Source organism: Oryctolagus cuniculus, chromosome 2, assembly GCF_051225735.1.
Source record: "Oryctolagus cuniculus isolate XC-2025 breed Fujian yellow rabbit chromosome 2, ASM5122573v1, whole genome shotgun sequence".
NCBI classification, from domain to species: Eukaryota; Metazoa; Chordata; class Mammalia; order Lagomorpha; family Leporidae; genus Oryctolagus; species Oryctolagus cuniculus.
The window spans coordinates 176,561,406-176,589,348 of record NC_142868.1 but is presented as its reverse complement, the minus strand read 5'-3'; the positions used below and the strand labels follow the sequence as shown (position 1 = coordinate 176,589,348).

Sequence of the window (27,943 nt, the reverse complement as noted above, 5' to 3'; positions counted from 1 at the left end):
GCTGCCCTCAGACATGGCGGCGCCCTGCCCGGCTTCGCGTCGCTGGCACCGCGCGGCCGGCCCGGCCTTGCCAGCACTCGGGGACTTCCTCCGCGCGCCGGCTTCCTGCGAGGCTGGCATTTAAACGGCGCCGGGGCCGCGGGATGCCGCTGCGGCTGCGGAGCTGTCCGCGAACCGCGCAGCCGCGGAGCCCGAGCATCTCTTAGCCGGCGGCGAGCGCGACGCGAGCCAGGGCGAGGGCTGGCAAGGGGGGCCGGGGACCCCGGCATCTGGCAGTTTCCTCGCAGCCTCGACGTTCGTTTATTTCCAAGAGCGCAGCCCTCCTGCGCCGCGGCGCCGAGTCGAGCCGAGCCCCGGCCTGGGCTGCCGCCGAATGAAGCCGGGGGCCAGCGGCGGCGCGTGGGCCATGGTGCGGCTGAGCTCCGAGCTCTCCCGGTGAGCAGCGCCTTCCCCGAGAGCCTGCTGCGCCTGGGCGGCGGGGCGCGCGGCCGTCGCGATGTTCAGCTGGCTGGGGACCGACGATCGCCGGAGGAAGGACCCTGAGGTCTTCCAGACGGTGAGCGAGGGGCTCAAGAAACTCTACAAGACCAAGCTGTTGCCCCTGGAAGAGCATTACCGCTTCCATGAGTTCCACTCGCCGGCCCTGGAGGACGCCGACTTCGACAACAAGCCCATGGTCCTGCTGGTGGGCCAGTACTCCACCGGGAAGACCACCTTCATCAGGTGAGCAGCCGGCTCGGCGTCGGAGGCCCACCCCACAGGTGCATTGCCGGGCCCCCTCCGCGTGCTGCCCGGCGCCTCTCCTCTGCCCTGACCCCTTGGCCCCGGTGGTCCGTTTGCACTGCTCAAGTTCAGAGCCATCCCTGTGCTTCTCCATGGAGGAGGAGGGGAGGCCCCAGAGGCGTAGGCGGGAGAGCTCCTGGTCTGCCCAGCACCTTTCGCCCTCGGAGGGACCTGTCCTTGGTGGCCAGGACCACCTCCTCCCTTTCCAAGGCTGCCCCCTCCTGCGGGGGCCCTGGCAGTTGCAGCTGAGGAGGTGTGCAGGGAACAGGCCCCGGGGAATGGAGGTGGCCTGCTGACCTCTCCACCTTGTCCTCCTCTGAGGCAGAGCTCCTGTGGGTGCCTGGACAAGAGCAGGGTCCCGAGGCAGAATGCCCTTTTTTCTCTCGTTTGGGTCTGAATGACTCAATCCTAATATTAAGCACTCGTAGCAGAAGGGACATTGGCATTGTCTCATCCAGGGCCTGGACTTTGCAGGTGAGCAGACTGAGGTGTGGGGGGGTCAAGGGGTGCGTGGCAGGCCTGGGGCACGGGTTCTAGGTGTGCATGAAAAGATGGTTGGCTAGGGGCCTGTGGCTTGGAGGGTGAGTCAGCCATGCCCTTGAATCACAGATGGCTGAGCTGGACAGAGCCTCTGAAAGCTCTGCTTGTCCACCCTGCCTTCACGGACACCCATAAATTGTCCCCTGAGTGAGGACAACCCTCCTTTTCCTTGGAAAACAGGCTTTACTGTGGTCCTCCATCCATGCAAATGCAAGGCCAGGCCACTGAGAACCATTCCAAACTGTACAGAGCACCGAGCATCAGTCCCCTACCGTGTGGGATGGGGTGCAGTGACCCCACCCCACCCCAGAGCCAAGGTGCTCATCTTCTGCAGAGCGTCTGAAAGCAGGGACCCTTGTGTTTCCACTCAGTGGCTGTTGGAGCACTGTGCCTGAGCGAGGAGAGTGGAAAAGCTGAATGTGGTTCCTAGTTGTCGAGGTACTAATTTTCTCTAACATTAAGCTTGTCGCACAGCCTTCTGGGAGCTGGACGTGCACCATGCTAACGTGTCACGCCTGGTCAGATTTTGGCCCTGTGGAGTGGATGGCCTTGCACGTAGCGGCTCTGGGAGACCAGGTGATTTCTGAAGAAGTATGGAGCCTGTGGTGATGATGGGCTTGTTGGAGCCTGCCTGTTTTCTATTGTTAGAATAGGCAAGAGCCCTTGGACAATAATCCTTTGCTCCTTTTAAAACATCAGCATCTCCTTTGAAAATCTGATGGAAGCTGTGGACCTATCTTTAGGACAATGCCATCCACCCCAAATTTCAAATTTTCATATAGTATTTTCATCAGGATGAGAACCCCTGACCTGATGCATACCTTTATTTTGTTAAATGCCCTGGCTGCCAAAGGCCCTTCCGAGTTTCCTTTGTGGCCTCTGCCCTTGCCTGCTGTGGTCTGTGCCTCACAGGAAGCGCAGACCATTTGCCGATGGCTCCTGACCTTGCCTGGCCTCCCCGGCTATCTGCTCGTAGCTTGGTTGTAACTCTGAGCTCACTGTCGGGAGCGTCTCCTGCCCAGAGCACAGGCACTTACAGGCAGCATCTGGGGCCTCACCTCCAGCAGCTTCCCGACAGTCATATTGCAGACTGGAGGGGAGGACAGGACAGGCGAGTGTCCCTAGGGACAGGATCCCTGCACAGCAGACAGGTTTCAGTGCATTCTGCAAGAGCCACTGCCCTGGCTTTGTCTGCGTCCCTGCTGGCTGGTCCCTAGTCTCAGAAAGTGGCAGAGGCGAATGGCCATAGGTTCTTCCTTATCTGAGGGAGGCAGGAAGGCCGGCAGAGGCAGATCCCAAAGCGTTCTTATCCTCCGAGTACAAGACTGCTCCCTGCCCGCTCAGGTTCCTTGCTGATTTTGCTAAGCGTCAAGATCTCTTTCCCCTCAAGACTCAGCCAGCACGGCTAGGAGGGCTGCACCCAGGGACCCCTCCCAAACCAAATTACATGTTTTTCTTCCCTCTCGGTAAATCCAATAAACAGTATTTTTTTTAATTGTGGAAAAGAATGAATTTGAAAAAAGAAAAAAAAATCATCCATAATCCTATGACTCAGAGGGAAAACATTTGAAATATTATATATTTATCTTTCTAGCAATGTTAGCTCTTTTATAACACAGCTGAGATCATGCCATTTGTATAATTTCAGATGCTGGATTTTTTTTTTAAGTTTGTAGCATGGGTATTTTTCACATAAGCATGATTTTTTAACAGCTACAGAAGAGCTCCCTGCATATGCACAGGGGCTTTGGAAGGTCACGAGAAACGCATATTAGAAAAAGATTCATGGATTTCTAAACATTTTGCCCCCAAATAAAATTTATCTCTTGATTCTCTTATGGGCTTTTGAAGCAGCTCTGTGTGTGTGTGTGTGTACGTGAGATTATTCATTTAACCAGCTACTTTAGAATGTTTAAGATTGTTGGTCATGGTTTATTTTTTGGCCAGTGTCACAGCACCGAGCCACTCAGGCCACAAGGGGACTCAGCAGGTCCCAGAGGCAGAACTGTCAGGCCAAAGGTTGTACGGCACTGTTTCTGTGCTCCAATTCTTGATTTCCAAACTTTTGTCTAAGAGTCTTATTTCGCAGCTGCTTTCCAAGAGGGTGCCCCAAGTGAAGGCAGCTTGGGGGGGGGGGGGGGGCGAGTGCCCCAGCTCCCGCCCTGCTCCTGCCCTGCCTCCATCCTCCATCGTTGCTCGGCTCATCTGCTCTGGGTCCCAGACCTCGACTTCTGAAAGCACAGCCTTGGCCCTCGGTCCCCCGGCACCTGGCGCTGTGCCTCCTGAGTGCCCATCCACTGGCAGTTTTGTGTGCCCGCCACGGGGACCATTTCTCGTCTCAGGAAGAACACACAGAAAAGGACATTCTTCTAATGACTAATTAATGCGCTCTGATCTCTGCCTGAAATAACTTCCCTGGCTTAAGGCCCGGCAACCCTGAGTAATCAAATAAACAGTAAATGGGCTCGTGGCTGCTCCCTGCCACACAGAGCGGCTCTTTGCAGTACAGTAGCGCACTGTCCCTCCTGCCTCCGCCCTTGCTCTCCCTTGCTGTTTCTCGTGCTGGCACACAGCCCCCAGTGCTTCCCTGCCCAGGGCCCTCCTCTCCTCTGCGGGGAGCAAGGGATCACCAGCTGCTCTAGGGGCTGAGTACGGGAGGCACAACCAGACCACAGCCCAAGGATGGGCCTAGGGGGGTTGAATGTGGCTGGGCAGGTCCCTGGGGCTTTCTCTGGTGGGGGCTTGGACGCTGAGGTCCAGCTCCCTATGGGCTGTGAGGACCACTCTGCTGGCCCTCTTGGCCTCCCCTCACTCGGGGAACACTTTGTGTTCTGGCCTGGCTCAAAAGTGTCAGGGCATTTGCTCGTGGCTGCCCTGTCTCTCGGCATCACTCAGGCCTCCCCGCTGTGAGGAAGGGGGTGCCTCTGGGAAGCCAGAGGATTCGAGAACCAGGCCGCTGTTGCAGAGAGAACACGGGCCTCTGCCAACTGCTTGCTGCCAGCCACGTTCCCGGCAACACCCCTGTCTCTCTGCAGCCTCTGAGGTCAGTGGCTGCCCAGTTCTTGCCAGGGCTCTGCTCTGCCTGCTCTGTGGGGCTGGATTTCCAGAGGGAGGAGCCACCCCTGGGCCAGAGGCCCCGTGTCTGCCTGCCCCAGGCCTGGCTCAGGAGCTGCCTTAAAAGTCAGGTGTGTGGAAGTTATGAGGTTTTGCACATGTTGGGAGGAAAAATGACTTCTGTCCAAGGCCATGGCAGTGGAACCAGGGCCACGGCACCCGGGCTAATTCATCAGAACCCAGGCGCCACCACTTCCAAGCCATGGATTCGGGTTAGGAAGGTGACCTGAGGTCATGCCACCCAGCCCTTCTGTGCCCCGGTTCCCTATCTGTATCACCCATGGGGTGATGCGGGGACAGCAGTCATGTTCTAGGACCCTGCATGGGGTCGTCCTCCTCTACTTCCCTCTTTCTAGCTTGAGTCTGACCTCCAGCAGGTGGGAGGCAGCCTGGTCCAGCTCTGCGTGGTTGGGATGAGGGAGAGGGACGTTCTCGTCTCCACACCTCCCAGGGCTGGAGGAGGGACGTGAGGCCGAGCTCTGTGGACAGAGCCACATGGTGTCCTGGGCAGGCTGGACTCTCCCAAGGTGTGGTCAGGCCAGGGGAGGCTATCAGGAGGCTGGGCAGCCTGGCCCCTGCATTCTCCTGCATGCTGGGATCGCCTGATAGACTCTGCTCTACCTCAACTTGGCTGTTCAGAGTTTCCTACTCACTGCCTCGCTCTGTCTGCGGGGACGCTTCACGGCCTCCCCAAAACCCTGCGTGGTCAGCAGAGCAAGGATTAATTTCCTGACCTTGGGCTTAAAGCTAAGAACTCTGGCTTAAGGACCAATTTAGCTACTATGCAGATACAGACAGTGAATTCCTGTGGAAAGTGCTACATACTTTGGGAGTGTATCTAAAAGGTATATGGATTCAGAGGTATGAGACTTGCAGGGAAGAGAGGCACAGTCAGCTTTGGGGGTAAGGTAGGAATAAATCAGGGAGCCTTCAGGGAGGAGGTGCCTGAACCAGATCTGGGGACAGGCAATGCCAGGCTGTTCATTTCCTCTAATTATTGTCTGTGCCAAAAATGGGCAAATATCCAGTGTAGCCCTTGCTTTTTGGAAACGCTCGTGTGGTGTCCCAGACTCCCACTTTCTGAGGTCATCTGAAGCCAAGTCCTGTTCCCATTTCATAAAGCAGACGACTGAGGCCATTGGATGACTTGTGCACAGTCATACCGGCAATGGGATCACTACCCACCAGCTCTTCCATTGAGCTGAGCCACCTGCCCCAGCCCCAAGCCTCCAGCGGCAGGGTTCTTGAGCCCCTGGGCAGGGTTCCTGAGCCCCTGGGCTGGGCCCCAGTGTTGCAGACATGAGTCCTTGGAGGGCAGACTGGGTTCAGATTCTTGGCTCCGAGGCCTTACCCTGAGTACTTAGATCACCAGGAAAGCGGACCACGTGCTTAGCCTGCCAGCCAAGCAGGGCACAGAAAAATGAGTGAAATGTTCCGAAATCCTTTCCTTCAGAAAACATGAAGAAACATAGTGCTTTGGACTTCCCTGCACTTGCTCAGGGGTTAGCATTTGCTAAGTTTACACTGGATGGCAAGGGGGTGGGGGGTGGGGGTGAGTCTTTTCAACTCTTAGGACCGCTTCGCATTTTAAGTTGGCCCTGAACTTGGGTAGCCCCTACTCGCATTTACTCAACTTCACACTGCAGTGTTGCTGCCATCCCATAGAACTGGGAGGCTCCGTGACCTGGAAAGACCCAAGGGGAGGGCCTGGAACTGCCCCCGGGACACAGCAGGCTCCTGCCCCTCCTTGCTCTTGGGCGGCCCCCTCCCAGCTGTTCCCACCTAGGCCGGAATTAACTTTTCTTTTTCAGCCTGCTGTGGGAATGCTTGCACCCACAACAGAAGCCCGTCTGTATGGCTGCCCATAGAGCAGCCAGGCGTGAGATTCCTCAATAGATTTCCCTTCTGGGACACAGTGGTGTCTTTGTGTCACGGGCACCCAGTGCTGCAAGCCATACCCAAATGTCCCTGAGAATTTACCCAGCCTCAGGCCCTCTGCTCAGCCCCACTTGCCCCCTGGCCAGGTTTCTGGGGCCCCACATGTAGGTGGCAAGCATGGGGTCCTGGGAGTTGAGGCAAACAACAGGCCCAGCCCAGGGCTCTGTAACTCCCCCAGGAAGCAGTGGGTCCCCCTCTGTTCACCTGCGCAGTGCACCACACCTCCCACGGGGACAGGATGTGAGACAAGTCCATGAAGAAGCCACTCGTCCCTGCTCTTTGGCCCTGTTGGTTCTGAGCATCTTGGAGGCTGCCTCCCAGTGGTTCTTTCCACCCCTTTCTATTTCAGCTGTGCCCAGCGAGGCCTCTGCCAGGCCCTGCTTAGGGCTTCTCCTCCAAGCAGTCCCTCCCAGATCACAGCCCTGGTTTGCATGAGGAACCTGGCCCTCCTCTAAAAGACCCTTTTCAAGCTCACAAGCCTGGGTCCTGCTTTGGTCAGCTTCAGATTTTGCCTCCCACACCCCAGACACTGCGCTGTGCATCCCAGCATGGATATTTACAGAGAGGAGGATATTGCTGGGCTGTGGGTCCCAGCACCTCACGGCTTGCCCAGTCAGCCTCCTGCCAAACTGTCCCTTCCCGGCTTTTCTTATCCCGCCCCTCCTTCTAATTCCAGGGTGGGGTGGGGGACTCAGCCCTTAGAGCCGGCCACGGTGAGATCTGAGGCCGAGTGGGAGACCGAGTGTTAGCAGGCCAGGAGCATGCATCCTCGCCTCCAAGAGCCGGTTCACTCCTGGCTGTAATTACTGGTGCGTCACCTGGGACTGGCTCTTTAACTCCTCCCCCTAACAATGAGACGCTAGCTCGGGCGCCAAGTGTTACAGTGGGGTTGATGAGACCTCAGCACACCCCGTGGGGAGGCGTAGAGGGCTCACATAGAGTAGGTGTGACACTGACGTACGAGGCTCTCTGGGAAAGTTAGAACAGTGCCTGGCACATCACAGGAGCTGCCTAGGTCCGCACTGTCACCCCCTGCCCTGGAGGGAGGGGCTAAGCATCAGGTGAGTGCTTTCCTAAGGGCATAGGAGTAGAGAAACCAGAATCCCCGCCTCCTCACCAGGCCCCAAAGGAGCGGGCACCCGCGAAAGCAAGAAGTGCAGCCCGGGTGTGCAGCTGTTGGGGTTTCTTCTCATCCCGACTGCAGTGCCAGCCTTCAAAACCACCATGTGACCCGAGGGAATCCTGCCTTCCCTGGAAAGACAAGGGCCTTCCCCAAGGCAGCCGAGAAGCCCCTGCGGCCACGTGTGGTGGTGGTGGTGGGGGGGGGGTGGCCTCCTGGGCCACCGTGCTCGGTGCTCTTCCGCCAGCTCCCTGGGGAGGGAGCCCATAGCAACCTAGCTTAATTGCCCCTGGAGTTGCAGTCAGCAGCTCCTGATGTTTCCGTCGGGCATGGGTGGGATGTCCATGAACCAGGGACCCCGAGAGCCTCCCTGGTGCTGACCCACCCTGGGAAGGCCTGGGATTGGCAGAGAGCTCTCAGGTTGGAGCCCCGAGCCCTGGCCCCTGGCCCCAGCTGGCCACCTGATAGCAGCACCCCAGGTGCTGAGGCTGAGCTGTGACCCCGCGTGCTGAGATTACGCATAAAGCTGAGCCCTTCCTGGGTTTGTGGGCCAGCTCTGCTCTGACCGCTCCGGGACACTGACCGGCTGCCTGGGCAGCGATTTCCTCAGGAAAGCTGCAGGGTGCAGGATTTGGGTTCCAGCTACACTACTACTGTTGAACTTGGAGACAGTAAATCGCCCTCCTATGCCTCAGTTTCCCCCAGAGGAGAGAATGCTGCCAGGGTATTTAGAACAATGTATGGAGTGTGGAAATGCAGTGAGTGTCGGGGGGCTCGCAGTAAAGCTAAGGCTGGTCGGGAGCAGTTCTGAGCCCTGGCTGCACGTGTGAATCAGTCCCTGGCACCGTCAGCTGAGGGGTGGGGCCCTGGCACCGTCAGCTGAGGCTCAGAGGGAGCCTGCCAGTGGAGCAAGGGCAAAGGCCCCAGGACAGGGCAGTTCGGAGCTCCTTTCCCAGCTTAACAGCTCTTGTCCTGCGAGAGGCCCCCAGGCCTGGCAGGGTTCACCCATGAGGCTGTGGTTCATGGGCAGCAGCCCTTAGGGCTCACCCATCCTGCTCTTAGAGCACTCCCGCGGGACTCTGCATAGGCTGCTCACAACCCAAGGCAGTACTGGGCCCCCTCCCCTGCAGCCTGGCCTCCTGCTGTTTGGGCTCAAAGTTGTGCTGAGCTCCCAAGGGGCTCAGAGGTCCTTAGAGGCCATCCCCTTGTTTCTCTGTGCCCTTGCCCTTGGATTCCAGAGGAGTGGAGACAGGCGGGTGACCTTGGGCTCACACTGCCCAGGCCAAGAAAAGAGGATGGAGAGAGCCCTCCCACCACAGCCATAGCCAGAAGTTTGGGGCTCAATCTGCCCCCCAAAAGGCTGCCTGCCTTCTCCAGAGTGCCCATAACAGGGGCTGGAGCAGCGTGGATGTGCTACAGCCTGGGCGGGATGGGTCCCATGTGCAGCAGGGCAAAGAACACAGACTGGTGGAACAGAAGGTCCCCTAGGGACCACCTTGTCCAGACCCCTATGAAGAGCAGAGGCCCTGGGAAGGGAGAGACAGCCTGATGCCCCACAGACAGCAAGTGGGACTAGACCTTGGACGTCCCACCCATAAAAACCACATCATGAAAATAACCAAGCCCTCATGCACTGCTTCACCTCTCGGCTGAGATCTTGCATACAACCTGCTCCCCTGGCCTTCTTCCTTCCAGCCCATGGAAGCCGCTCTAATTTTACCCGTAAAATTTCTCCCAGCAATGGCTCCTAAGAATCCATATACCAGAACTCCACCTTGTCCTGAAGAGGAAAAAACCAGACTTATGCTGCTACCTCCAAAACACTGTATGCAGAAAAGGATGCGTGCACATGGCATTATCACAGAATGACCGCAGGATCTGTAACCCCTGGCCATGTAGCACACGGCATCCTCTGTGGTTGCGAGCTGTGCATGCCCAGGGAACAGGCGGTTGTATGGGGTGGGGGGCGCTGGGTGCAGTCAGAAAGCATCAGCAGTTACAAGGGCACTTTGACACCTCTCTAGGTTAGAGGGTGCAGGTAAGAAAACAGATTGAAACCAAACCAGAAATATCATCCCTGCCAACGCGTCCTGCCACATCCTACCGCTGTATATCGCAATTGCCTGGTTCCCAAAGGCTAAAGGCAGGGAACTCGTTTATTGAGTATCGATTTTGTGCCAGGTGCTGTAGTGCGTCTTGAATATCATCTTGGCTTGGGAAGTTTGAATTAAATGGGTAACGACAGGAGCAGGGGAGAGGGGGAGAGCTGTGCAGCAAGCAATGGTGCTTAGCATATTGGGCTCTAAGATCCTGTGCGTGGCTGTGTGTGAACAGGTAACACACAGTACGTGTGTGCCTAGAATACTCCTAGAAGGATCTGCGATACAAAGCACAGATACCCAAAGTCTAGGGCAGGATGCAGATTCACTTTTCCCAATGTTCCCCTGACACTGTTTGCGTGTTGTATCATGTACAGTTTGATTTTTATGTTTAATAACCAGCTGACTGAAGAATGGCCTGTGCCAAGCCAGCAGTCTGTGGGTGGTCTGATTCTGGCTGTGCCTTGGTGCAGGCTCTTCAGCAGGTCCCGCTCCCCCTCCCCACACCGCTGACTGAGGCATGGGAAAGCCAAAGGACCAGCGGGGTGCTTGAAGTGACTGAAGTCCCACCTCCCCGGCCCAGTTCCTCAGAGCTGGCCCTCTCCCAGGCCTCCCTAGTTGTCCACACGCTGTCTCCCAGCACAGTCCCTGCCTTAGGAGTGTGTTCCCTTCATCCAGGTACCTGCTGGAACAGGATTTCCCCGGCATGAGGATCGGTCCCGAGCCGACCACTGACTCCTTCATCGCGGTGATGCAGGGCGATGTGGAGGGCATCATCCCGGGCAACGCCCTGGTGGTGGACCCCAAGAAACCCTTCCGGAAACTCAACGCCTTCGGCAACGCCTTCCTGAACAGGTGAGTGTGGCAGGGGTGTGCTGTTCGCTGCTCCTAGGAGTTTGGCAAGTGAGGGCCAGGGGCAGGGCCTTTTCCGTACCTGGAGTCTCCTGGGTGTCCCTTGCTGGCTGAGTCAGTCGCCACTGGGAGATGTGGGAGCTGCCATCGCTGGGCCGATCCCTACTGACCGGGAAGCAGAAAGGGATCAACAGTGACTTAGACCCCAGTCCCCCAATCTCCACCGCCTCCCAGGAAAGCTGCTCTCGGCAGAGTTCCCCACGCTTGCCCGAATAATGCCTGGGATTTCTCCCCTGTTCCTGGATATTCTTTGGTGCACAGAGCCCTGGACTTGCAGGGGAAGCTTTGGGTTTGAGCGCTGAGTCTCCTACTGTGCAACCTTCCACAGGACACCTCCCCCGCCCGGGACAAGTTCAGGCCAACAGACACCAAGATTGTGAGGACTTGCACAGTGTGAGGGAGTGCTTGGCAAGCTCACTGGGCCACTGAGTTATTGTTTGGCAGATCCTCATTGCGCTTGTTTTTCTTATAAATCTAATTTTACATGTGCATTGCACTTGGCACTCTTAAAACTGCCTTTTCTGAGTGGAGATAGAGTACAGAAGAATTTGGTGGTGGGTGTTTAGCCGGTTAGTTTAGATGCTCGTGTCACGTAGTGGGGGTACCTGGGTTCTGTACCCCGGCTGCTGACTCCAGCCACTCCCTGCTAATGCAGAGCCTGGCAAGCAGCAGTACTGGCTCCAGTGGTATTGGGTCCCTGCCGCCCCCACGGGAGACCTGGATTGACTTCCTGGATCCTGGCGCCTGGCTTTGGCCCACACCTGGCTGTTGTGGGCATTTGGGAAACAGTAGATGGGAGCTCTGTCTCTCCCTGCTTGCAACTAATTTTGTAAATGGATAAAGAATATTGGCTTTGGCCTAAGTCCAGATCCTGCCTAGTCTCATTGATCTTGAGCAAGTTACCAAACTTTTCTGTTGTAAGGTAGATAACCATGAGACCTTCTTGCAAGGGGTGAAGGAGATAACGCACTAAGCACCTGGCACGTGGAAACAAGCAAGAAGGGTCAGAGCATAGCAATGCCATGGCCACGTCTTCTTGCCTGTGAAGCAGCCGTCCACTGGGCCATTTTCCAGCTGTGCAAGTTGAGGCTCATGGCCCAGTAGATCCCTGACGTCTCTTCTCCTGAGCAGTATTTTTATGAAACTCTGAACTTGACCCTGACCTTTCCAGAGATGACAGGAGTCCCTGATAACTCTGAGACTGGGGCAGGGAGGGGACCATGTGATTAAAATGTGGCATTGCAAACAGGCAGGGGGAGTGCTCCCACAGGAGGGACGCGGGGGACGGGGAACTGAGAAAATGGCCTGGCAGGTAGAGTCCGGCTTGGGTTAAGGAGGGAAGGAAGCTGTGAGCTCAGTGTCAGGGCACGAAGGTGGCAGCAGCGTGGAGGGGCAGTGAGGAGGTTGTGACACCAGGATGTGAAATGCAGGAGAGCCTGGCGTGGCTGACCACCCTGGCAGAGGATGAGAGGGGTGAGCAGAGGAGAGGAGAGGACAGCCGGGGCACACAGGGGTAACTGGCCTCATTGGAAGAGAGGACACAGGGTTAGTGGTTAACCCCACTTGGGGACAGCCATGCCTGTAGCGATGATAGCCTGTGGGGTCAGACGTGGTGGTATGTAGTCTGCCCTGGCATCAGAAGTCACGGCGTGGCCATCCCAGGCTGGTGCGCTCCTGAGAGCCCGGGGCCGAGTGTGGGGGTGGGATCTGGGTGGTCTATGTGGGGTAAAATATCCACCACATGGATCATCATCTTTGTCAATCAAAGGATGAAAATGCAAACTGCAAGTCCTTTGCACCCTATCTATTCCTGCAGGTGGGTAAGGAAAATCTGAGAGAAAGGAAAAGAAATGTGCAGTGTGGCGACCTGGACTGTTGATGGCGGTTGTGTGCAGAGCGTGGAACTGGGGAGGGGGGAGGGAAAGAGGGAGGGAGACCTTCCAGAACTGTTGAGCGTTTACCATGTGCATTTCTTTTCCCAAAAATAATTTATAAAGACAACAAGTATGAAGGTGTCGGGAAAAGAATAAGGGACACTTGGGCAGTGCTGCCGTTATGGGGTCTGGGATCCCTGATTAAGTCTGTGATCTCCGTGAATGAATGTGTAGCAGGGGGAAACCAACTCCGGGGAGATCCTGCGCCTGACCCTGCCATCAGCCTAGAGGAAAGGAATGTGGCTGTGTAGAACGCTGGGGGCGCTCTCCCTCCCAGGGCCTTGCTAAGGTAGAGTTCAGCTCCTCTGGCAACAGACACACCAAGCCCCAGTTCTAGCAGCAGTGGCGGGGGGTGGGGGAAGGGTGAGGCTGACTCCAGCATGCGGCGACAGCACTGGCCAGAGGCACGGGGGCTGGCGAGGCCTTTGTGGCCAAGCAGACGCTGATGAGCATGACGACGCTGAAAGGGTGCAAGGGGGCATCCCCTACAGATAAACCGGAGGAAGGGAGGCAACGGGAGGATGCACTCGGCGCACGAGCCCCGGGGAGCACTCACCGCTGAGAACCTGAAGGTTTAGCTGGACTGGAGTCTGCCAGGCATGTGCGCTAGGAGGACTGCAGGGGTGGGGGCAGGGGGCCTCTGCCATCAGCCACCAGCTTCGCTGCAGCCTGCACTAGGGCATCGCAGGGCTTCTGGCTTCCCGTCTGCGTGCTGCTGGGCGGTCCCATTTCAGAGCCCTGCCCCCGCCACTCCTGAATGAGGCTGACTGCCACCACAAGAGCTGTGCTTGGCATTCACAGAGCTGCAGAGATGCCTGAATAACCGTCCCTCCTGGTGTGGCTTGTTTTTCAAGACCATTGCCAATGCTGCCTCCTCCAGGAAGTCCTCCCCAGGAGCGATTTGTCTGCCTTGGATCTTCCACACCCTTCACTGACTTCCCCTGGGGCGCAGGTCCCATTGCCCCTCATCTCATCTCGGGGCAGGCTGTGCTCTGTGGGGGCAGGGACTGAGGTCTGGCTATCCCACCGTCCCCAACAGTAGGGCACAAACCACAGCTGCCTCGGCCTCGCCCCAGGGGCTTCCTTGGAGCACAGATGCCGAGGCCACCGCCAGGGCTCTCAGTCTGCTCTGGCACACCTGGGAGTCCGTGTCCCCGGCTGCCCAGCTGCTGATTCCTGCCCATGGGCATCAGGGAGTGTCAGATGCTGCCCCACCGACAGACGAGGCCACATGCAGGGCGCACAGTCACTCTACAGGGAGCATCAGCTCCCCGGGACCCCAGGCTCACAGCAGCGTTCCTCTGGCCTGTGCAGGTTCGTGTGTGCCCAGCTGCCCAATCCCGTGCTGGAGAGCATCAGCGTCATCGACACGCCGGGGATCCTGTCCGGGGAGAAGCAGAGGATCAGCCGAGGTAAGCCAGGCGGCGTGCCAGCCCTGGACTCCAACTCCACGGGAGGTTCCAGTGTCTTCACACTTGCATCCCAGAAGGGAAGCCCCTGGGCCCTGCTGTCCCTCGATGAGCTGCCACACCTTGCATGCTATGCAGGGCGCTGCCAGGCAAGCGCCCCTCGGTGATTTCAGGAACCATGTAGCTCGACAGACAGCCAACCTCAGTCTTCTCATCTGTATAATGGAGATGTCACTGACCTCAGTGAGTTTCCTCATTCTCTAAAGGGAGCCTGCCGTGGGCCAGACCCTGACGTCCTTCTCAAGTCCCTGCAGTCCCTGTCCTGGGACCGTGCAACCCAAGGGAGTGGGTACGTGCAGAGGTGGCCTCATGCTCGGTTCCTAGGGGAGGAGGATGGGGCATGTGGGAGCACCCTGAACCCGCTCACTGCAGACACACGGAGTGTCACTGCTCACTCAGCAAGGTCTCCCAGCAGGGACAGAACTCTGGGGCCAGACTTGTCGCTTCTGAGCCAAGTGAGCCTGGGCAGGTATCTCTGTATGTCAGCTAGTTATCTGTAGAGTGGGGAGATGGTGTTACCCATCTTACCGGGGTGTTTGAGGGCTAAAAGAAAACATATAAGTAAAGCTGCCAGTGGTCCTGCACGTAGTAGATGTCCCATCATGAAGAATCTCAGATCATCCTCATCCTGCTCTCCCTTGGTTTTCCTGGCCCCTACAAGACCAGACTGATGCTGTAAAAAGCTACAGACACCTGCTCCACACCCCCAACCCCAGCCTCTCTCCTGCCACAATTTGCTGTGAGCCCTGGCTAGCCCCCCACCCTCTCTGTCCTGCATATTGTAGCTCTGGCAAAAAGAAAAAAAATCAGATGAAGCCAGACCCCTCCCCCGCCAGTGTTGGTGCCGGGAGCTGGGACTCCAGCCAAGCCAGTCTGGCCCCTGGAGGTCGGCCTCCGGGAAGGGAGGCTGGGGCCGCCGGCCTTCTCTGGGAAACGGCCGAGACTGCTTCCCGGCAGTGTGGGCCTCAGCCCTCTGCTGTGTGTCTCCTGCCCCGGCAAGTGCAGGTCTGTGCTGCCTATGGCTGTGGCGTCACAGCAAGGGGCCCAGAAACCCCATCCCCATGGGCCTGGCCTCCCCAGCCAGCACCCGCCGCCCCATTCCCTTGGGAGAGATTCCCAGGGCAACAGGCAAGTGCCTCTCAGCTGTGTACCAGGAGCCCCGAGTGGCACGAGCCCCTGGCTGGGAGCCGGCTGCTGGTGCCCAAGCTGGAATTAGGCCAGAGCTCCTGCGGGCAGCCCTGGCTTCCCCTCTGAGGCCAGGGGCTCTCTTCCTACCAGGGCAGGTGGTGGGGGACAGGCCCAGGTGGGGCTCTTTGGGGGTATCCCATGTGATGCGCAGGTGGACAAAGCCTGCGCTGGCAGGTTTCCCCAGCCAGTTCTTAAGGGACCCTCGGCCTGGAGTCTCTGCCCTGGGGCAGGTGCAGGGTGAGAAGGCTGAGAATCTGTGCAGGGAAGCCCTGTTGCCCCCACCCCAAGGAGGGAAAGCCTGGGGAGGAAGCAGCAGAGCCGGGAGAGCACTAGGGAAACTGTTCACAGCTCCTGTGATTGGCTGGCCGTGTGCCCTGGAGGTCACAGTGTCCCCCTGCAAGGGTCCAGGGAGCCTGGCACTAGGCTGGGTGCTGAAGGCGAAGGGAACCGGTCTAAAGCTAGAGAAGCCTGGGCCAGGGAGGAGAGGGGCGTCCCATGCTCCCTCCTGCCCACTGTCCCTGGGAAGCACTTGGGCCCTGCCCCTGTGGACACCATCTGGGTGGTTCTCAGTCTCGTCCGTTTGTCCCAGGCAGCCCCAGCCCCAGCCTCACGTGGTTCTTCTGGCTCCCCCTGAGCTGAGGCATACAGGGGATGCCTTGTCCCACCTGGGACGGCTCAGCATGGTCCCCTCAAGAGAAGCTTGCAAGAGCCAACACCCCCCAGGCCACACTACCTGGAGGGCCAGGAGCAGGGGGTGGTGCCTGCGCACCCACAAAGCCGTGCAACCTGAGCAGGGGTTTGGAGTTCTAGGCTTTAAAACCTGCGTGAGGCTCAACAGATCACATTCCCCCTGAGCCTCAGGGTCCCCGTGTGCAGCCAGGGGTGAGGCACCACGGAGCCCCCTTTGGAGGTCTATAGACCATAACGCAAACACAGATCTCAGCTCTGGGTCTGCGTCGCGGGGAGCTCTCTCCTCCCCCACTTACATTCCAGCCGTGGCCACCCATTATCCAACCCCAGAGTAATCTATACAAGTGGACTCTGCACTTGCACAGTGCACAGCCTGTGCACCTGTATGTGGCAGCCCTGACTCCAGTGACTCCTGCCTTCCTCAGCTCCACTGCCAGTTCATTTTCCCATTCCTCCTCCTTCTCTCCTGCCTTTGTCTTTGGACCCCAGTAGTGACTTCCCTACACAAACTGGGTGGTTGGTATGCTACCCACACTGACCAAGTACCGGTCCCACCCATCCCTGGGAGAAGTGATAGCCCAGTGAGCGCTGTGCAGGCCAGTGTGTCCTCTGCCCTCTCGAGTCCAGACTATTCATAAATGCTGCTGTTGGCAAAAGCAGCCTGTGACACAAACAAGCTGAGGGCTGGGCCACCCGCACTGCATGACCAGCTTGGGGCAGTGCTGGTCTCAGCACCCTGGAGAGCCAGGAAAGTCAGTGGGAGACATCAGACCCCGTCAGTTACCAGGAGTCCCCAGACCAGACAAGTTCCCTTTGAGCAAATCTCTTCTCCATCCTCTCAGTCCACTGTAGGACCTGGACTGTCAGGTTAAACGCTCCCACATAGCCCCTCCTGCACGCACACGTGCACACACGCACAGGCAAGCATGCATGCAGAGTGGAGCGCGCTCTGTCGTGGCTTCTAGTCTAGGCTCTTGGATGCCTGGGTTTGGCCACAGAGCCAATTTCCCTCTTCTTCCTTCCCTCCAGCCAGAGCAGGGCAGGCCAGGCACCCATGGATGGGGCTGCAGACTGTGTCCAGCGTGAGGGCCTGCGAGCAAGCCTGAAACCCAGCCATGTTCTCACCCAGCCTCCTGCCTGGCCCGGAGCTGACTCACCAGGAAAAAGGGGGCACTGGTGTCAGGGGCATCCACAACCACCCTGGACTTCCCCTCCGGGAGAACGAGCTACTCCCAAGGCCAGGGCCCAGCCGAGAGTGTGGGTGTGGCTCCTCTACAGGGGCCTGGGATTTGGGAGTGTCTTGTGGGGTGAAGCCAGGGGCACCTGAGGAGCAGAGTGTGGGCCGTTCCAGACCAGCCCTTGTCTCTGGATGAAGGTGCGCGGGGTGGGCAGGAGAGGCAGGAAGGAGGCAGTTTCTGGAAGCGGCAGGATGTGCCAGGCCAGGCTCATTACTGGGAAGAAGCAAGGATGCGGCAGAAGTGGGTGGGCTCCGGGAAGCCGCGCATCCTCACGCCTGGGAACTGCATTTCCTGGCTGCTTCTCAGCCTGAAAGCCCCATTGGCACCCCTAGAAAAGTCCCCCTAGCCAGGGCTCTGTGCTCACGGCCCAGGTGCACCACTGGGGGCTCCTCCCCATGGACCCCTTCCTTCCTGACAGGAGTCTTGCCCAGGGCCCAGAGCTGCAGCGGGAAGGAATGCTCAGGAAGAACCCAGGCAGCAGGAAAGAAGGCAAACCTACACGCTTCCCCTGGGGGTCTCCAGGGCCCAGACCTTGGAGGGTCTGTGCTAATGCTCACAGCCCCCCACCCCTCTCTTGTCCCTGGCACCTGCACTGGAGCTGGGCCTGCAGCTGCCCATATACACCCGCATGGGCACTGAGGCCAACACCCCTGGAAAGGACCAGTCTGCCCGATCACGCCTCAGTAGCTTCCAGGAGGAGGCATCTGGGGTAGCATCTGTTCCCATGGTCAGCTCCCGTTTTGGAAAGCGATGCCTTGCCCTCTCTGGCGAAGATGTCCTTAAATCTCAACAAAGAGTTTTTGAGAGAGATGGCACTTTGGTAGCCACCGAGGGGAGTACCCGGGTTGAGGGCTCAGGCCCCTGAGCTCTGCTTGCATTCAGCTCTCAGCTAAGAAGAGGGTGGGAGGCCAGGATCTGAGTTGGCCTCCACCTGGCTGTGTGATCTTGGTAAGCCCCTTCACCTGTGTGCCCTATCCTTGCTCTGTATGAGGTGTTTGCCCTGTCCACCCCCCCGGCCCATGCCGAGTGACCCGGATCCCATGTGGTCACACAGCTGAAAACACAGAGCAAGGCAGCTGGCCGGTGCTGGAGGAGTCGCCTTGCTGACTGCATTTGTCTCATTGACTTCCTCTGCTGGCCGCTACTCAGAGACGCTTTCTTTCCAGTGCCCCGGAGCTGCAGGCTGCACAGGCTCCGGCTGGCGTCTGTCCCCGTCTGTCCCCTGATCTCACAGCCCAGCAAACTTGCCGGAAGGAATTCCAGGAAGCGCAGCCTCTGCACTCTGCACTCTGCCCCCAGTCCATGTCCGTGCGTCCTGGGCTGCCGCAGGTGCTCCTGAGCTACCATCATGGGTCTCAGGTCTGTTCTTGCAGCCAGGGAGAGCAGGGGCCCTGGCCTGGGCTCTCAGGTCACCTTGCATGGGGGGCAAAGTCTGCAGGCTGAGTGCAGCCCTCCCTCTGCTGCCCCATCCTGTTGCCATGGCTCCCCAAGGACCTGTCCTACAGTCATTCCTGCCCCCATTTTATAGCTGGGAAAGCTGAGGTTCAGGCTTGCCCAGAAAAATTAATGGGACAGCGCTTTTCCTTCCTGGGTCCAATCTGTGCCCATTCCTGGATATGCACTTCAGCCCAGCTCAGGGAAACAGCAGAGCTCCATTCTGAAGGCCCCACCCTCTCTGGCTTAGCCAGGAACAAGGAGGCTGTGCTTCAGAGGGCCCCAGGGAGACACGGCTTGATTCCCACGGCCTCACAGCCTCACCCGGGCAGAAAGCCCCGGCATGGCTACGGCTGTCATTTGAAAGCAGCTTGCCGGAGTGTACAGCGTTTGCAAAAGGGGGGGGTGAGGGGTGCTTGTAAAATCACAGCGAGGGTTCCGAGCAGCCACCTGTCTGCCCCAGGCAGGCGCGGACATCACATGCGCGTCCCGAGGCGTCTTAATGAAGACAGTAGCCTGCAGCCTTCTTGTCCCCCTGTGCCCGCGGAAGCTTCCCGGCATCTCGTCACCGTCCATCCTGCCGCACTCCCCAACCTCATACCTCGTCTCAGGAGCCAGAATTGTGAGCTGCGAAAGGACGCTCCGAGACTGCCCAGCCCAACCTCACAGCTTGACAAAGACACCAAGGACCAGAGAGGGGACGCTGTTTGCCCAAGGACACACAGCCAGTTCGTAGCTGGGCCGACACAGAAGTGGGCTCAGCCCCTCCTCCTCTGGTCACCCCTGTCCAGCATGCCCCCTCTCATTGCAGCCAGCACTCAGGAGCTCTGTATAAAGGGGACGAGCCATGTCAACAGCCAAGGTCACAGCCACACAGTTTCTCCTTCATTCTCTGATTTGATCCTCACAGCAACCCTGTGGCTAAGTTGCTGTGGTGTCCAATTTACAGACCGGGAAACTGAGGCCCAAACATGCTTTGTTTGCCATCTCCCATTCGTGAAGTACAGAACAGGGCTCCCCTGTGGGTTCTGTTCAGCAAATGCTGCACCTGCACTGTGCCAGGCACCACACCAGGCACAGAAGAAACCCACAAGTATGCCTGCTACCCAACCTGCCAGCAGGATGAGCACAGAGGAACTGGCGCATGCGTGAGTGTGCACAGACCAGCCAGGGCACCGTCACCATCACCAGCCGGTGGGGACAGGCACTGGCAGCCCAGACAAGTGGCTGACATCCCCCTGCCCCCAACCCCCAGAACAGGGAGTGTTCAGGTTGCTGGGAGCTGCACTCACACACCCAGCCCTTTGCAGACCCAGCCTCCTCTTACATGAAGTCCTCCGGGCTGGAGCCTCCAACCCAGGGAATGGGGTACAGTGCTGGGGCTGGGCCCCTCTCACCTGGATGAGTACCCATTCGCTCATAGGGCAGCCACTGTGCAACCAGCTTTGCCGGCAGGTGGAGTGGGGAGCAGCCGCCCGCTCTTCCGCTCCCCATGGCCTGCGCCGCTGCAGCTGAAATCCATGGGAATCAGCAGCGTGCAGGGGCCTCGTGCTGCCCTTTCCACCTGCTGAGGAGGGCAAGGCTTGCTGCTCAGGGCACCTGTGCAGCCGCTAAGCCATGGCCTATTTTTCAGGGTAGGGGTTGGAGCAGGGGAGCGGGGAAGGGGGGGCGGGGAGGGGGAGAACTGGCTCTGATTTTCCCAGCCCTCCAGCCCCTTCTGCCCTCCCCCTTTGGCAGGTGGGAGCAGCTCTGCCACAGCTGTACTGCAGGGAGGATAAAAATAGGCCAGAGCCATGGCGGGGAGGTGGGGGCAGGGAGCTGTGCAGGCTTGAGTCCTGATGAAGAGTGGCTTGCAGGTCAGTGCACCCCCCAGCCCTGCTGCCCCCTCCCCTCCTCCTCCTCAGCCTCAGCTTCCTCTCTGGAAAGGAGTGACCTCCTCAGCTGGCCAGAGTGAAATGAGGTCATGATGTGAACGCTCCCCAGCTGGAGCAAGCACTGAACTTGGATTTAGGGAGCTACAAGAGTCGTGGTGCCCCACTGGCTACTGCCTACGAGCAGGGTGGTCTCGGCTGGGTTGCCCACCACCTCTGAGACAGGACCCACAGAGCCCCGGTGTCCTCCTGCTGGAGTCGCGCTCCCCTGGGCTTCGCCTCCTGGCGGAGAAGGTGGAGTCTGGTCTGCACCGGGCTCTGCGTCCACACCAAGCAGGAACGTTCCTCCTGCGCTGCTGGATTGATATTGGGCCTGCTGCAGCCCTCGCCTGCCTCAGTTTCCCTCTTTGTAAGCTGGGGAGTCGGACCATGGATCCTTCAGCTGCTCTTGGCCTCCTGGGTCCACCTGACAGGAGCCGGGAGCGCAGACTCCGGAGTCGTTTGAGCTGCTCACCGATCCTGGAGAAAGCCCCGTGGGGACATGCTGCCTGGAGGCGGAGGGGTGGAAGGCAGAGACGTGTGGACGCTGGCAGTCACCACAGGCTCCTGCCTCCATTTGTTGGTTGGGATCTCCTCACAGATGCTGGCACAGCAGCAGGTCTTCCTGTGCCCGCCAAGCCCTGCCGCAGCAGAAGCCTGCTCTGAAACGGCCGCCTGTGGGAGCCAGTCGGGGGTGTGGATGAAGTGCCGGCCTGGGTCCCCCTCCAGAGTCAAGCCGAGCCCACCGCTTGCCTCCTCGTGCTTTGGTTGCTCATCTGAAAAATGGGGCCAATGTTAGTGTATCTCAGAGGGTCCTAGTCACGAGAGAAGTGCTGGGCGCCCCATGAGTGCTGTACGAGCTGTTAGCTATGGTGGTGATGATGATGATGATGATGAAGAACCAGTAGGGCCTAAGGTGGCCCAGCAGCATCAGCACCTCCTGGGCGCTGGTTAGAAATGCCCAACCCAGCCTGACCAAGTCAGAGACTTGGCTGGGAACATAGGCTCCAGCCAACTCGACATTTAACAGCTTTCATTTATATAAGCTGAACAAATTTCCTGTATCTCATACACACAAATTTAGGCATGTGGCGATGCTTCCCACTCTACCTTCTCTCCTTCCTTATTCTTTAATCTTTACAATGACATACTCTGTGAATTTTATAATCACAAGCTTAACCCTCCACTAAGTAAAGATTTCAATAAGTAGTAAGTAGAAAGAAAGCACTGTTCCTCAAGAGTAGAGACATGGGCTGTAAACAGTCATCAAATCTCAAAATGTCCATGTCGCTCGTGTACATTTTTCTGTACTCTGTGTATCAGTTACCACAAATCAGGGGAAACTGATGATGTTTGTCTTTTGGGGACTGGCTCATTTCACCAAGCATATGGCCTCCACTTGTATCCGTTCTGTTGTGAAAGACAGGATTTTATCCTTTTTTCTGGCTGCGTAGCATTCCACAGTGTGTGTATAGCACATTTCCTTTATCCAGTCAGCAGCTGGTGGGCATCTGGGTTGATTCCACATCTTGGCTGATGATGCTTGTGCCGGCAGGCTACGACTTCGCAGCTGTCCTCGAGTGGTTTGCCGAGCGTGTGGACCGCATCATCCTGCTCTTCGACGCCCACAAGCTGGACATCTCCGACGAGTTCTCGGAGGTCATCAAGGCCCTCAAGAACCATGAGGACAAGATGCGGGTGGTGCTGAACAAGGCGGACCAGATCGAGACGCAGCAGCTGATGCGCGTCTACGGCGCCCTCATGTGGTCACTGGGCAAGATCGTGAACACACCCGAGGTGATCCGGGTCTACATCGGCTCCTTCTGGTCCCACCCACTGCTCATCCCCGACAACCGCAAGCTCTTCGAGGCTGAGGAGCAGGACCTGTTCAGGGACATCCAGAGTCTGCCCCGAAATGCTGCGCTGCGCAAGCTCAATGACCTCATCAAGAGAGCCAGGCTGGCCAAGGTGAGACTGGTGCCTGGGGTTGAGGGGCGGCCAGGTAGACAGAGCCTAGTCTGGGTTATCTGCTGCGAGAGCCCTGGCTGGCTGCCTCTGGGGATTGGGCTCTTGGCTGCTGGGATGACAGGGTCCTGTAACCACGGCATCACAGGCATCAGCCAGGCATGCCAGCTCTGGCACCCAGCACACAGGAGAGTCCAGTGCTTATGGCTCTGGGCTCAGGTGGCCAGATTGGAGCTGGACTCCACTGTTCATTGCCTGTGTGAGCCCCAGGGTTTTAGTCTCTCTGGGCCTCTCTACACATCTGTAAAATGAAAGGGTGCTTGGAGGTGACATGAGATAGGGCACATCTAAGCCCCAGCCACAGCACCTGGCACCTTAAGAAGCGCTCGGCGAGTGCTGGCTGCCCTGCCACCCCCACCACTGCCTTGACCTTCACTCGCCCGGCCCAGCTCTGCAAGCAGTGTGCAGCAAGAGGCTGGGGAGGGAAAGGACTTCAGGGACAGGCTCAGGGGGAGGAGGTGGAGGAGGAAGGGGCGAGGGTTCGTGCAGGAAGGGGGAGGGTGCGGTCCTAAAGGGAGGCTCTCTGCGTGGCCCTGTTGCCAGGTGCACGCCTACATCATCAGCTCCCTGAAGAAGGAGATGCCCTCGGTGTTCGGGAAGGACAACAAGAAGAAGGAGCTGGTGAACAACCTGGCTGAGATTTACGGCCGCATTGAGCGGGAGCATCAGATCTCGCCTGGAGACTTCCCGAACCTCAAGCGGATGCAGGTGAGCAGGCTCAGGGGCTCCAGGATGAGGGGCGGTGGCTTGGGAGCTGGCAAGCCGGAAGCCGCTACGCCGTACCCACTGCAGGCTCTCTCAGCACCCGCCTCCTCTGTAAAATGAGGTTGCCAGTTGCCAAAGCCGGCCCGCACAGGTGTGAGCTCCGGGCCGTCGGAGTTGAGCCCCACCCAGACCGTGCCCTTCATTTTTATTTCATTTTTTAAAAGATTTGCTTATTTATTTGAAAGTCAGGGTAAGAGAGAGAAAGAGAGAATCTTACACCCACTGGCTCACTCCCCAACTGGCCACAACGGCTGGAGCTGGGCTAATCCGAAGCCAGGAGTTTCTTCCGGTCTCCGACGTGGGTACAGGGGCTCAAGGACTTGAGCCACGCTCTGCTACTTTCCCAGGTGCATTAGCAGGGAGCTGGATTGGAAGCGGAGCAGCCGGGATTTGAACCAGCACCCACATTTGATGTCGGCGTCTCAGGTGGTGACTGAACCCACTACACCACAGCCAGGGCCCTTCAGTCACTATAGCCATCATCAGGTGTGATGTCACCAGTGAGGGCACTGGAGGGTGAGCACCAAGGCCCTACCCTCTGTATAATTTCTGCAACTTCTGTGATTCGATAATTATCTCAGAAAAAAGTATTTTAAAGGGGCAGGCACTTGGTGCAGAGGCTGAGATGCCATGTGGGAAGCCTGCATCCAAATTGGAGGGTCTGGTTTGAGTCCACCTCTGTTTCTTACTCCATCTCCCTGCTAATGTACACTATGGGAGGCAGGCAGCAGGCGGTGGCTCTAGTACTTGGGTCGTCACCACCCACGTGGGAGACCAAGATTGAGTTCTGGGCTCCTGGCTTTGGCCCGAGACCAGCTGTTGTGGGCATTTGGGGAGTGAACCAGCAGGTGGAAGACTTTTCTATTTCTCTGTCTCTCTCTCAAATGAAATAAAAATAAATAAATTTTTAATTTTTTTTTCATCAGAATATTGGAAAACCAAAAGCTAGCAGCCACAGAAGCACGAGTAACAGACTTTGTTCTTGTGGTTATTGGCATCTTTAGGTTGGGAAGCAGGTTCTCAGCTGATCACAGGCACTGAGAGACATCTGCCATTTCCCATCTAGTGAAATTAAGAGGACCCACGCACACACATCCCAAGGAGGCATGTACCCCTGGTCATTCATCCCTAGAACCGCCTACTGGGAGCCAGGCACCGATCTCAAAACTGCTTGGTTGGAGCACTTCTGCTCTTTGTCTTTCGGTTCAGACTTTAATGATCTGTAGACAAATCTTTGGGAAGATGGCCTCTGAAAGGGGTCGCACACCTGCTTTTTAATATGAAGAAGCCTTGTGCAGCATCAGTGCTTTGCACTTCCTCATTTGTTTGCCTGTCTGGTGTCCTGTCTGCTCTGTAGATTCTACTAAATCAACAGGGTGAACGGCTGTCATGTGTGTGTGTGTGTGTGTGTGTGTGTGTGTGGTGGGGGTGATGGGCACACCCACCATGCCCCCACAGGTGACAATAGGAGCCCTACTTGGGAGCCTCTAGGGTTAAACACACAGGGAGAGGCATGTCTGCTGGGTTCCCAGACCACGATCAGCCCCCACTGCCTCCTAGCCTTGCCCCTAGGAGGGAGGTGAGAAGCATCCAGGTTCACACTCGCTCTTGAAATGTAGCTGAGGGTGTTTCTGAATTTCTCTGCAGTGAACCCAACACGCCTGTCCCTGTGTGCTGGCTTCCTCCCAGCGTTCTGGGGTTGCTATGGCCAGAGCCAGGGCAAGAACACAAAGTGCTCCCCTTGTCACCCCCTAGAGGCCAAGGAGAAGCTGGCTGTGGTAGACTAGGGCCTTTGAACGTGACAGAACCATACAGAGTGGAGGGTGGGTCGTCACACAGAGGCAAGGAAGGGAGCGTGGAAAGTCTGCTCCTGCCCCTCCCTCCGCTGAAACGCACAGGGGAGAAACCAGTGTTCTGAGAACTCTCTCCGGGTCATTCCCATGAGCATCCTCCTGGACATCTGTAGGTTGTGAGGATGGCTTTGGCTGCCAGTAGGGTTTGATTCCAGTTGCTCTCGGCTTCTCTCACTCACTGGGGGTGGAGTGTGACTTCTCAACCCCTTGGGGCAGTGACCGAGGGGACGCAGTGAAAGTACTCATAATGAAGCGTCTTCAAGCTTCATTAAAGCAGAGACCCCCGGACTCCAGTCCCAAGTCACCCTTCCCCCACGTGTATCCTATATTCTTATGAGCCAATTCCCATAAGCAACCACGCATGCCTGAGAAAGAAGAATCCATTCCACAGCCGAGCTGGCATAAAGAGAAGCGCGATGGTTTACTCTCAATCACAAGAGACCAAACCCATACTTGTTAAAGTCCCCTGTCCCTGCCACCTTTCTACTGCTCATAGACTCCATCCTGGCCCACTGTGCCTTTTCTCCTGTTCCTCTCTCCTGTCTTCCACGATTCTCCGAGGTGACCCACTTAGCCCTGGGGATAGGAGCTGGGCTGTGGACGTCCCGGCATTATTGGAAGCGCACCGCCAGCACGCGGCTGCTGCCTCCCTTCCTGTGTCTTCACTGTCTCCCTCCCTCCCTCCCTCTCCCCAGGACCAGCTCCAGGCCCAGGACTTCAGCAAATTCCAGCCGCTGAAGAGCAAGCTGCTGGAGGTGGTGGATGACATGCTGGCACACGACATTGCCCAGCTCATGGTGCTGGTGCGCCAGGAGGAGACCCAGCGGCCCGTCCAGATGGTGAAGGGAGGAGCGTTCGAGGGCACCCTGCACGGCCCCTTCGGGCATGGCTACGGGGAAGGGGCTGGGGAGGGCATCGACGATGCAGAGTGGGTGGTGGCCAGGGACAAGCCCATGTACGACGAGATCTTCTACACCCTGTCCCCGGTGGACGGCAAGATCACAGGCGCTAATGCGAAGAAGGAGATGGTGCGCTCCAAGCTGCCCAACAGTGTGCTGGGCAAGATCTGGAAGCTGGCAGACATTGACAAGGACGGCATGCTGGATGACGAGGAGTTCGCCCTGGCCAACCACCTCATCAAAGTCAAGCTGGAGGGGCACGAGCTGCCCAACGAGCTGCCCGCCCACCTCCTGCCCCCCTCCAAGAGGAAAGTCGCTGACTGACGGGATGAGGTGTGGCGGGAGGGGCTTCGACAGGCAGGTGTTGGAGATGGGAGTGGTGACCACACACGTGCACACATGCTCACACACATGCACACACATGGGAAGCAGATCCATTCCCACATCTCCAGGCTGACCCTGCTTGGGACATAACCAAGTTCTTGGAGTTCTAGAAAGAGGAAGCACTCCAGGTCCCAGGGCTCGAGCCTGTGCCTCCGTTCCTCTGGCCCTCCTATCTCTCACTCCCTAAAGACCCAAGGCAAATCACTCGCCCAGAGATGGCTCACCCAGCCCAGATCCGCCCCCCTCAGTGCCTCCATACACGGGCTTTGAGCAGATGCAGACAGCTTCTCACATAACAGGCAACTCACTTCTTTCTGTGCATTTATTCTTCCCTCTTCGGCTTCCTACTAAGAAATGTTCTCAGGGGCTAGGAGGTATGAGGGAAGGGGGCAGTGGCAAGGAGAATGGAGGAAGGGCAGCTCCTCCAGGGCACTGGGGCCCCCAGTGTTCTCTCCTCATCTGAGACTGTCTTCCTCAGTAAACTTGGCTTTGAACTTCACTTCGAAGATCCCAGAGTGGAAGAGAGGAGAGACAGTAATGGTAGGAAAGAGTGAGGGTGCTGTCCTGCAGCCTTTCCTTCAAAATCACCCCAGGGCACCAATGCAGGGCCGTTCTTCATCCCACCTGGCCCGTGGTGTTGAGATGCTTGTCCTTGACCCACACTGACCCAGCCTGCACTGTGTGCGTGACCCTGAGTGGCTGTCACTGATGTCACAGCTCAGTATGCATCCGCGCCTACCCTCGCTGTGCACAGCAGAGCCTCTCACAAGACTGTGTAGAGCCCAGGTCACAGAAGTCACTGCGATGCAGAGGGGATACACAGCCAGGCCCTCAGACCCCCAGACTCTCCCCTGTGCTGGGATGTATGCAGGATCCCAGCACTGCTACCCCATGACAAACCACAGAGCACAGTCCACAGTCCGGCCTGCAGGACCCCTCCCAGCAGGCTGGCAAGGGGAGGTGGCCTCGCCAGCATTGGGTGGGCCATCATTCCGACCATCTGTCACGTCACAGGAGAAAAACCGTGCCTTCAGGCTGTGCTCCCCATGTTCCTGCCATCACCCAAGGCCAGCAGCAGCAGCAGCAGGAGCATGGGCAGCCTGCTGGAGGCTGTTTGAGCCTGCCCCTGCCCAGCCTCCCCCTCAGCAGCCTGCATCAGCCCAGCTCCCACACAGCCACCACTCTTGGATCAGGTGGGACTTTGTGCTCACTCACAGCAGGCTAACTGGAGAGGTCTGGGGTCTCCTTCCCTGTGGCGTCCCCAAGGACTCTGACCTGTCCTGGGCAAATCCCCGCCACACTCAGTGCCCTACAGCCCCCTCCACGGCCTCTCCCCTGGCTTGCTCCCTGGCCGCTCTGTCCACTCACTTTGTATGCTGTGCTCCTCCTGTGATGGGAAACAACGCAAGGATAACTTATTTTGTACCTGTGTTCTGACGATAGAATATTCTATGTATCGATGACGTGCTTACTACTGCAGTGCATTGTCCTTACTCATGATAATACAGCACACTTAATCCTTTGGTACCCGCCTTGGCCATGAGCACCATTGCATGGGAAGCTGAGGGGGAGGAGCTGGATTCCAACATGGGGTTCCTGGCAGCACCTCCACCAAAGGAAGAACCACTGGGGATACCCAGAGGCCGTG

The 27,943-nt window shown here is 57.7% G+C and overlaps 1 protein-coding gene across 2 annotated transcripts; it reads left to right on the top strand.

Annotated features, from left to right (window-relative positions):
- EHD3 (EH domain containing 3) lies at positions 1-27,822 on the top strand. 2 transcript variants are annotated; one of them, XM_002709932.6, is made up of 6 exons: positions 1-723; positions 10,273-10,449; positions 13,755-13,852; positions 21,925-22,337; positions 22,938-23,102; positions 25,708-27,822. In XM_002709932.6, exons 1-6 carry the CDS (start codon positions 497-499, stop codon positions 26,233-26,235), a joined length of 1,608 nt encoding a protein of 535 aa, XP_002709978.1. In that variant the 5' UTR covers positions 1-496; the 3' UTR covers positions 26,236-27,822. The 2 variants fall into 2 exon arrangements, with proteins under 2 accessions (XP_002709978.1, XP_089183906.1); XM_089327780.1 differs by lacking the exons at positions 1-723; positions 10,273-10,449; positions 13,755-13,852 and adding an exon at positions 18,729-20,315.
- The last annotated feature ends 121 nt before the right edge of the window (positions 27,823-27,943 follow it).